The 11,287-nt window shown below is 34.8% G+C and overlaps 1 protein-coding gene across 2 annotated transcripts in view; it reads right to left on the bottom strand.

Moving 5' to 3' along the window:
- Positions 1–3,087: 3,087 nt before the first annotated feature.
- The window catches only part of LOC144977038 (ranBP-type and C3HC4-type zinc finger-containing protein 1-like), a 29,793-nt gene continuing 21,593 nt past the window's right edge, over positions 3,088–11,287 (bottom strand). Inside the window, exon 10 of one of the 2 annotated variants that reach the window (XM_078921756.1) lies at positions 3,088–9,616. In XM_078921756.1, coding sequence (XP_078777882.1) covers positions 9,470–9,616 — 147 coding nt within the window. In that variant the 3' untranslated portion in view covers positions 3,088–9,469. The remainder of the gene's footprint in view (positions 9,617–11,287) is intronic. The other variant, XM_078921757.1, reaches the window with a different exon arrangement.

The following is an 11,287-nucleotide window of genomic DNA, read 5'->3' as shown; positions in this document are numbered from 1 at the left end:
TATCTTAAATGTAAACCTATATTACTCATGTTATAGATTGAAATCCCCCTCACAGAGTGGACTAAATATCATAGATATCATCAGTACATTTCTTTCTCAGGAAGACAGCAAAGTAGACTCAAATTTTCACTACATTTATCATTTAAATCAAATGTTTCTGGAATCCCTACAACAACAATCAGACGTTGCAATTTATTATTATTCACACTAGTACATAGTACAAACTGTCTACTTTCTGTTGCACTAATGTTAATTCAGTTCAACAAATATGTAACAAGTGTAGGGGTGGGGTATCAAATTTCACTGGGAATATCTAGCTGTCTATGAGATGTCTAGGCTATCATGGGTGATGAATTTGGACCAGTTACACAATGTAAACAATGTCGTAATCATTTCCTGGACTCCCCACTGACCATGGAACACTTTACTACACCAATTCTACAGTTTTATCATTAAAGTTCCCACGAATATGGTAAAGGAGTGAAGAAGTCATACTTATTGTAGTACAGGAACGTGTATTATATATATATACATATATATATATATATATATATATATATATATATATATATATATATATATATATATATATATATATATATATATATATATACTCTGCAAGTAGCCCTACAATAATAGTTCTTAAAGACACATCTGTTACTGATTTAAGAAATATGAAATGAATGGGTTTGTTTCATTCATGTCTCTGTTGACTGATGTGGGAAGGTTTTATTCACCAGCTGCACTACTTGTACATTGAGAATATTGAGAATGATGTCTGAATATCTCTTAATTCCTAGGAGGTGCCACTATTATTTTCTCTATCTTGGCTATGTTTGAGTACATACTATATGTACCAAATGTTGATGTTATATCGTTGTTGTCAGTGATATGAATTAGGTGTCGTGTGAATATGATGCATTTCTCTTAGCCTGTCTTTTACGTTTGTATGTGTGTATATGCATGATATATGTGTGTATTTATGTATGTGTGTATATGTGTGTGAGAGAGATGTTTGTTTTTATGTTTTTAAGGGTTTTACGGCGCTTGCAACACATTAAGGTCATATCAGCGCCAGTAAAAAATAAGAAAATAGGATAGTAAAAAGTTCTAGAATTACAATAAAGCATCCAAGAAAAGGGAAGACAAAGGGGAATTGGTTCAAATAAGAGACAGGTGTAGATTCCAAAAGCACTCTATCAAAGTACTTAGTTTGAGATCACTAAAAGTCTCATCCAGACACAAGCACAGGTCCCCGCTGAGAGGAACACACTCAAATGTTTTACAAATCATATATAATATAAAGAAAGCATAATACAGTGCATAACAGAGAGATGATTTACAATGAAAAAAATATCATCTCCCAAAATTAACTATACATTCGACTGTTTCCCTCTCAGCCAGGGCATCTGGCCAGGACCAGGTCAAAACTAAGTAATCTCATTCCAAGACAAAGACAGAAAGCATGTTGGAAAACAGATATAAGGGGATAGAAGACACAGGATGTACCCCCCTGCCCACTATGGGAGATCAGGAGCCCCACCCAGTGTGTGAGAGAGAGGAAAAAAAAAAAAAAAAAAAAAGAGAGAGAGAGAGAGAGAGAGAGAGAGAGAGAGAGAGAGAGAGAGAGAGAGAGAGAGAGAGAGAGAGAGAGAGAGAGAGAGAGAGAGAGAGAGGAATGCCCTTTTCTACCATATTAATTGTTTGTATTATCTACTACGCCACTGTGATGGTGTTGTTGTTTCGTGTAATGACGATGATTTTCTTTCTATTTGTAATAGTAAAGTAAAACCTACACACAATATATTGCTTTATATGTTCTTTAGGAGTGTGTTAAATTGTTTAATCAACTTATCTCCATATCTTTTAAATACATACAAAATACAAATGAAAAGAACATACCTGATGTCCAGCCCATTACATTTATAACCATTAAAAACGTAGTTAAAATGTGTTGAATCAGAAAATGAATGTTTTGCTGTGTGTAAAAATATTAAGACTGGACAAAACATTAATTAGTTATCCAGCAGTATAACTAAGTGATCCGATTTTATGAAGAAATAAACAGCAGTGGGTAGCGATTTATATCTTATGCTTTTATTAATGATGTTGGCATCTTCGATGCCATTATCTTACTTTGTAAATATTCATGTTTTATAAATACATCCAATAATTGTATTAATTATCATTATATTTCTTATTTTGGCCACATCGCCACTCGACTCACGTTGAGGGCTGAGTGCCAACCTTCTTTAAGAAGTTCTTATTCTTATTATTTCGATGTCATTATTTTCACTTTGTGAATATTCTTTTAATACGTTCAATTATCATTTGGTTACTTATTTTGGCCGGATCGCCACTCGACTCACGTTGATGGCTGAGTGCCAATCTTCATTTTCTATTCCATTATATAATATACATGGTCATTCACCTCCCAACTCGCGCTGAGAGCGCTCCTAATTTAAATAAAACTATTTGATAGAAACATTTAATAGTGTGTTATTTCTATTTCTTTATTTCACAGTGTTGCCTCTTCCTTAGAACCAATCACGACCCTGAGCATTGCGCAAGAGAAAACCCGGCATATCTCTTACGCAAAATAAGATCTTGTTTTGTTCTTTCACTCCCTCTTCATTCATCCCAAGCCTCAAGAAGCCTGCCATGCTGCCAGCCAAAATAGCAGCACTGGCAACTACATACATCTCATACTCAACAACAAAACTACACCTCATTCTCAAGAGACATCTCGCCACCAAACCTCTCAAAACAACTCCATGCATCCTCCCTATCACATCTCCCTCATTTACTCCTTCGACTATAATTACACCCTCCTCATTAAAAACTACATACGTAACTTGAAGAAAACTTTGAAGAAAACTACAAAAGAGGCTTCATTATTGCCCCCTGCAACTCGGAATTTTCAAGATATTACATTGGCATTTGGTGGCGAGATATCTCTTGAGAATGAGGTGTAGTTTTGTTGTTGAGAATGAGATGTAGTTGCCAGTGCCACTAAAGGGCTTTGTATATGAAATAAATAAATAAATAATTAAGGCATATAAGAGGCAAGTGAACAAAAATGTAAGATTCATAGAGATACGTTCATTTATTTACAGGCTTCTGCCAATATCATTTGTTGAACATTGAATTTTTTTGTATACATACATACTTATCAATAAATTCATAAAATAGTAACACATGTCTCTCTCTTTCTCTCTCTCTCCCTCTCTCTCTTTGCTCTCTTGGCCATTCATCATAAACTCCAACACTTATTATAGTAATTATATACTCTCTGTAACAAACCCTTCCTTGTACTTGTAGTCTCGGCAGTTGAAAAACTTGCTTACTTGTAAATAATTCTCATAATCAATTTGTATTTTGCAGCGAAACATATCTATCAGTTTTGAGGATACATACCTTAAAAAATATATTATACTCAAACATACATATATACATTTATAACAATAACATACTGGGTGTTCTAATTTTACAATACTTCCTCTCAATAAAAAATATAGGGCATTCAAGTAAACTCATCTTTCGTGACACCAAAAGCGACCATATTGTAACTTAAATAAATACATGACATCATAAAATACCACATAAATAACAGTGTGAAATTGAATGTAATATATGATAACAGATAAAATGGTCGTTTTGGGTTTCCCCATTCATCTTAACAACGCCACTACCACATTATCTCATTCGTCTGTAGTGTTTCATTCATCCTGTTTTGTTGATGAAGGGAAACCCGAAACATCAATTTTATCTGTTACAATATATTAAATTGAAGCTTACATTCAATTTCACATTGTTATTTATTTCTTTGAGCTTCGAGCAGCAACATTTACATAATAATACCACAGATAAGCAGATATCATTTCATAGTGATAAATTAAAGAATAGGCACTGGTATAAGATAAAGATCTGAAAAAGTGTGTGTGTATGAAACAATGTCAGACAAAGCAAAATAGAAAAATACAATTAAAAAAAACAATACAAGACAGGCTGATTTTTTGGGGGGATGTTTTATTTTCTTGTATTTTTCTCGCCAGCTTTGTCTGGCACTGTCTCATACACACTTTTTGAGATATTTATGTAAGATTTCATAAAACATTTTGAACATTTCATTGGCTTTAGCTGGTACAATTACAAATGTGACCAATCATCTCGAAACAGTATCATGTCAGGATGAACTTGAAACTTAAAATCCAATTGCAAGCATTACTTATAAATTACATGCCTTTATTGGGAAGATGAGTCTTGTCTCTCTTAACAAAAAAGCAAAAAAAGAAAAGCATTATGTTTCATCATTATAATTACAAGCCTGTAACTGAGTGACGCCAAAATTGTCTGCAAATTTTCCAAGGAATGTACGGTGTCTATGTCTTAATGAATGAATGAATGAATGAATGAATAAATGAATTTATATAGTGCCTAGATCCACAATGTGCTCAGAGGCACTTTACAATATACAAATAAAACAGAACAATAAATTAATAATTTAAGCATAAAATCTATCATATTTGAATAGCATCAATCAATTTGTAATTTAATTACCACGCACAAGATGAAAATTTAGGATATCTATATGTAGGCCTGATAGAAATGTTAAACATCAAATGATTTTCTAAAGAGATGTGTTTTAAGTTTCTTTTTAAAATTTTCAAATGTCGGACATTTTTTGAGGGATGAAGGCAGTTGGTTCCATAAGACGGGTAGGGCTACCGACTGGCTAAAAGATCTCCCACTAAAAGCCGATCTACAGCGAGGAACCTGGAAGAGATCTTGACCACTGGATCTAAGTTTTCTCTCCGGCACATAGAGATTAACCATATTTTGTAGGTATACAGGAGCTGTCTTATTAAAACATTTAAAAGCATAGCATAGAATTTTGAACATAATTCGGCTGTTAACAGTTAACAGGGAGCCAATGCAAAGTTATTAAAATCGGCGTTACATGCTCTTTCACCCCACAACCAGTCACCATTCTAGCAGCTCTATTTACCACTTTCTGAAGCTGTCTAATAATAATAATATATTTTGGTGACGATTGTAACAGAGCGTTACAGTAGTCTATTCGGTTAAGTACAAATGATGTCATTAATGTTTTGACAGTCTCAGTATCCAAAAGATGTCTAATTCTATAAATTTTATGGAGATGAAGATGACAAATCTGAGCAACTTTACTAACATGAGCGTCCATACACAATCGTGAATCTAAATATGCACCTAAATTCCTGATATATTCACCATTTACAATCTTAATTTGACTTCCAGCAATGCTCAATGATTCTATTTCTGTTCTTTTCCGGTTATTTCCATAAAAACTTATTATTTCCGTTTTATCCTCATTTAACATTAATCTATTTAAAACCATCCAATCTTTTATGTCTTTCACGCACGCTTCCACTCGAGATACAATGTCCACTCTTGTATCGTTAGTAACAGGGAAATAAATTTGAGTATCGTCGGTATACAAGTGAAAATTCAACTCATACGCCAAGATTATAGTATTTATGGGTGTTGTATACAAGGTGTATAAGAAGTCAATATGTCAATATGTTAACATAAGAAGCAAAATGATGATGAAAAGAATTTTAAAATTGTAGATGATGTTGCCAAACATTTTGCAGGGTTTGTATTTATTTTGACTCAAACTTCAACTTCATCTTCTTCATCTAGGTAGTTCATGTCTGATATAATGCCAAACTGATGAACTGGGTCACAAATTATTGTGGGATTTTTGTTTGTTTGCTTGTTTTGTTGGGTTTTTTTTTTTGGGGGGGGGGGGGTTGAGTTTTAAAAATTTTTTATTGTTTGTTTTTTTTTTACTAGTTAACCCTTTCTAGGCAAGACTGAATTTCTTTGAAATCCTTGCTCAGACTTGCAGACTTTTCCAAGACGAAATTCGGGAAAAATTGTTGAGCAACTCTGGGATTGAAATGGAGATGTGACAATAATGATGATGATGGGATAAAAAAAATAAAATAATCTGGAATACAGCTGAAAATCGAGGAAATCAGGAATGAGAGAAATTATCAGGAATTTCCAGGTAAAACAGCAAGAGTTGGCAAGTATTTTAACTTCGATTATTTACAAGGTTGAAACTACTGAAGACCTGACTTTACAGTAGTTGCCACCGACCATTACAGAGACAATTAAAAGAACAAGAACCGACCCCCAATGTTCAGAAACAAAGACAAAAAGAAAAAAGAAAAAGAAAAAAAAAGGAAAGAAAGCTGAACTCGCAATTTTCTGGCCTTTAGTTCAACGCTGTGGTCCATATAGTATAGCCCCTCAAAGGGACTGGAGCCACACCCAGATGTAGTCGAGTTTTTATTTATTTTTTTAACCTCTCTGTTCGCCCAGTAATAATTCAGTGTCTGAATCCATTGCATTTGGTAGAGAATTCAAGACCTTGGTCTTAACGAAAAGGGCAACAAGAAATTGTTACTTTCCATTTAACCCTGCACATCCCTACATGGACCTTAGGCTTCGAAGGACTACTCCCTTTTTCTGTGTTTGTGTGTGTGTGTGTGTGTGTGGGTGTGATGCCCAACTCTTCCAGCACCTTTTTAAGTCTGTTTAGAACTTATGAACTGGTCCATAGAGGCTTACTAGTACTAGTACTTCATCAAGTTATGAACAATGAAGAGGTTGAATTTTGTATTTTAATTCAATTAACAACAATAATTGATTTAGACAAATCGTCGTTGATTTCACATTTTGTCGTAAGTGACATTTGATCACTTAAATCATATATAAACTACAGTAAAAACCGGTTAAACCAAAACTGTCTAAACTGAAATGCATTTTAACCCTTAAAGTTGACCCTCTTCAAATATTCCCCCATCAGATGGCTGATGTAAGGGGCATAGCTCTGGTTTGCTAATGAATGAGGTTTTTTAAAAAAAGGCATAACTTTTTGACTGACTAGATACAGAGACGATTCAAACGTCAAAAAATAGAAAAATGAATTGCCTTTTCTATGATATATGACACATTACTTAATAAAATTATCAAGACAATGAAAAAAAAAAGTTGATTTTAAACAAAATTCCAAATTCTAAAACTTTTCATCCCATTAAAAAAATCGATCGTAACTCGGTAACTTCTGTCTCAATCAATGAACATTAAAGCGGAAACGAAAGTAGAACTCTTTTAGTTATAGTAAAAACAAAGTGTTCATGATAAAAAATAGAATAAACAGCTTGAATCAGTACTGAAAAAAGAGTATACTAGGCAGTTTAGCGAGAGCGCGAGCCGCTGGCTGAATCGGCGATCAGCCACCCATTGAGTTTTTGTGACCGGCCGTGGAAGCGACCTGCGGGAGTGGTCGGAAACAAATGCAATTTTGTTTCGTTTTTCGGATCGACTACACTTCAGTACATCTTTTTGAAGAGGAGAAGCTAACTACGAAACAGTCTTTTCTGAAGTCGATCGGATCACTATAACTCGAGTTATTTTCTTTTGAACTCAATGCAATTTTTAAAGCTTAAGAACATAAAAACCCGTTGGGCGACATTATTTAAACTTCGGAGACATAAAATTCAACTATTAAATATTTGAATGACACAAGATATGCAAGAATTAAACTTGACGCACGACTTGTTTAACTCTCCGCAAAAAAACACGATTTTAGACTTACCGCTCAACTGAGCCGGCATTCAGTGGCTGTGACGTCACGCTTTAGCTGACCTTTGGACCCACGGTCGCTGCTGATTAAACACCACGCTCTACCTCCTTTATTGGCTTATTATTGATATTAACTTTTTGTTTTCATAATGTTTTTTCATGTAAGAGAATTTTATTCTTTTATTTTCATTCTTATTTTTTATTGAAGTAAAAGTACGAAAAAAAAAATAATGGTTGCCATGGGAGCCGAACTTCCGCCATCTTTGTTTACGATTGAAACTAGTCTGTGTGGCCCCCATGGTAAATATTGAATAAATATCTGTACTGGAGTCCTAAAAGTGAAGAGCTGAGCCAAGACCCCCCCCCCCCCCCCCCCACCCCACACCCTCCCATCATCACCTTTGGTTTATTTGTTTTGGATTTTTTTTTTAATGGGGAAGGGGGGTGGGGGGGGGGGGGGGGTGGGGGTCATGTCGTATGATGACCGTCCTTTTCTCGGTAAATTTTAACTTTCAACAGCCACTTTTGGTCCACCAGTCAGTCATTTAAAACATTTTAACGTTCGGTTTGTTTACAGTTCTTTGAGAGTCCCATTTATTTTATTTAAAAAAAAAAAATTAAAACGGATTTATCTACAGTTTGTTTAATTATAGTGTGTTGACTTCCTTTAAGCCCTCACTTTTCATACTTAGGCAACAAGGAATTGATCCAATATATATCTTTTTCACTCCAAAATATTATTCCTTTTCATATTTTGCTTCATTTAACTTTGTTTTGATTCAGATGAATACTTTCAATTGTTTAAAGGATGTCAAGGAGAAGATTGCTGCTATTGCTGAGTCTCAAGGTCAAACTCTCACGTGCTCAGTAGTAATTCTTAAGTTATTCCTATTCATGACCACCAAAGGAAGAAAGAAGACAATAAAAGCAAAATACAGTTTATAATGAAAGAATAGAATTCTACCTATATTTTGATTTATAATTCATCAAAATCCGTCCATTTTTGACGAAGTTACGTCTTCATAGGCAGTTGTTATTACTTGTGTTGTCATGAACTCGTCACAACTTTGCAATGGTAAAATTGGCCGTTTTGAACCCCGAAAAATATTCATTTAAAAATTCATAACTCTTGAACCAATTGAGATATCTCAAAAGTTTAAAAAGCATTGGAATAAGCACAGCAAGCTGCTTCTGTTAATACCAATTTAAAGAAGTTCTTTATAATTTGAAATTTTCACTAAACTGCCTAAGTATACCTGTCACAAAAAGTACAGGGTGAACACAAGCGATCCCCTACAATACAGCAACAGGAGATGATGGGCGATAACGCACTCTATGCTTTAAAAAACAATTAGAAATAACTAATGCTTTTGGAATAAATCATTATTTTAGCACATATAATAGTCATATGATAGTATGTAAAATCCTTCATTACTCTTCACCTTCTCAATACTTTTTGCTGATATGATGGTAATGGTATGTCAAACTTGTTTTTTACAATACGATATATTGATTTTCTCTTTGCTAACAAAGTAGACAATGAGTTTGATGTAAAAAATTTAGGACGAATGCGAGGTGACAGTTGATGTTGTTAGGACAAATAGTTGTCTTAATAAAGTGTTTAGAGTCCATTTTAGCAGATATTACACAATACAGAAGCTCAGGTGTTTTTTTTTGTTTTAATAAAGACAACAACTGTGATGCAACTCCTACCTCAACCAAGCTTGAGTTATATCACAAGTGCTGCTCACTCAGTGAAAATTGTTCGGTCTACAGTTGAAACTGGATGACCAATGGCAAAAAGTAATGATTTAAAAGAAAGTCAGTCTTGTTATTGCATATTTTGGGCACGAAGCCTTTTTTCCATTTCGTTTTCTCTGAACAACCCAATCATGGGCACCAAAGCAGCATGACCCTTTCTAGCATAGAAAAGCCGTGAGTTCTTGTATTGGCCTGTTCCAACCCCGACTGGATTGTCCTGTAAATTGGAGAATGGGAAGGGGAAAAAAATGAAGTACAAATGTCACTGCCTTATATCCTTCCACTTTGGTAACAACATTATTGAGCATTTATTTAGGCAGAGGGAAGGAGGTAACATTGAAAAATTTAAGTGGAAATATAAGGTTTTGGTCATTAATTTCAGAAAATTCCCAACTACTTTTTATGAAAAGCATAATCTATCCCGTTGTATAATTCAGGGCATTAACCAAAACTGATGAAATTTTTAAAAAGACGATTGTTCCTTGGAAATCAATTGCAGTGTGCACTGGATATGCACAATCTTACAAAAATATCAAATAACCGTTCATATAAAAAGTGCAATGAAAAACTCTTGTCAATTAATAAAATTCTTGAGCTACATTGGAAACTTGTCAGAAATATTAAACTTGTAAACCTGAAAGTCCCACCAATAAAGCAGTGACACACTATTTCTCTGGCCAAAAAAAATGAACTAAGAGTAGGAGATGACAGACAACAACATTACCTTTCAGTCTCGATCAAGGTTTGCAACAACTCAAGAACAAAACCAGATCAAATTCACTTGCAGAGCTATCAAACATCAGAAAAAAGCCACAAGACAGAGACAATTGGAGAATTTTCACCACAAGAATAAGAGGAACAGTTGAAGCAGTAAAGTCTGTGAATTCCTCTGACATATATACGGAAAGAGTAATAGTAATATTGAGAAAAAGGTCTTGTTGGGGAGCATTGATGGAAAGAGATGCAGAGGTAGACAACAGACATGCTATCTCACAGGACTAGGGACATGAACTGGAGAGATAAATGAATAAAACTCTATTTTCTGAGATGCTCAGAGGATAGGGAGGACTGGAGAACCATGATTGCATATATGTCTAAGATCCAGAACCACTTGACGATGATGATTACTTTTAATGCTCACAAGCAAAGGGGCATGTATCAATCCCAGGCTCATTCCAGCTTTATTTCTGACCCCTCCATCAATTGATTGGGTAGATTGGGCTTAGTACTTAGTGATAGACTTGCATCATTTTACAACAGGTTTCAAGCAAATATTACCGTAAGTCTCTAATGCTACCAAAAAATATAAATAAAATAATAAATAGACACCCCCCCCCCCCCCAAATAAAACCCTTGCTTTTATATAGCGCAATATTCATTAAACATTCTCAGAGCGCTTTGCAAAGGGTCCCAACACTTAACACGTGGTAGGAGACATGAAATCTGTAAGGCGACATTGCATCTTTTAAAATGACCAGGTACTCATTTTACACCTGAGTGCAATGAAAGACTGTGAGTTAGGAGTCTTTGCCAAGGACTCAACTTTACGCTGCCAAGAGCGGGACATACAGGTCCAAAAGCTAGTGTCATATCACAAGACCACAAAGCTGCACAAAAACCAGGATAAACTAACACCGCATGAGCCTTATGGCTCTAAAGGGCTACTTGTTGCATTTCCTTCTTTTCATCTGGCAGAGTCCCAATTTGTAGTGATTCAAGAAGAACATAAATAGAGTTTACATATAGCACTTAACCCACTATAAATGTGCTCACAGCAACAGCAATACTTCACACGTGGGACAAGCCACAATGCCCTGTTCGACTATGTGCTATTCAACACTGTTACTCATTTCACACCTGAGTGTGGTGAGAAAATGTGACTTAAGAG

The sequence above is a fragment of the Berghia stephanieae genome, chromosome 7 (assembly GCF_034508935.2).
Source record: "Berghia stephanieae isolate SIO BIC M18660-M18661 chromosome 7, UCSD_Bste_1.3, whole genome shotgun sequence".
Classification (NCBI taxonomy): domain Eukaryota; kingdom Metazoa; phylum Mollusca; class Gastropoda; order Nudibranchia; family Aeolidiidae; genus Berghia; species Berghia stephanieae.
This window is presented reverse-complemented; position numbering and strand designations above follow the sequence as displayed.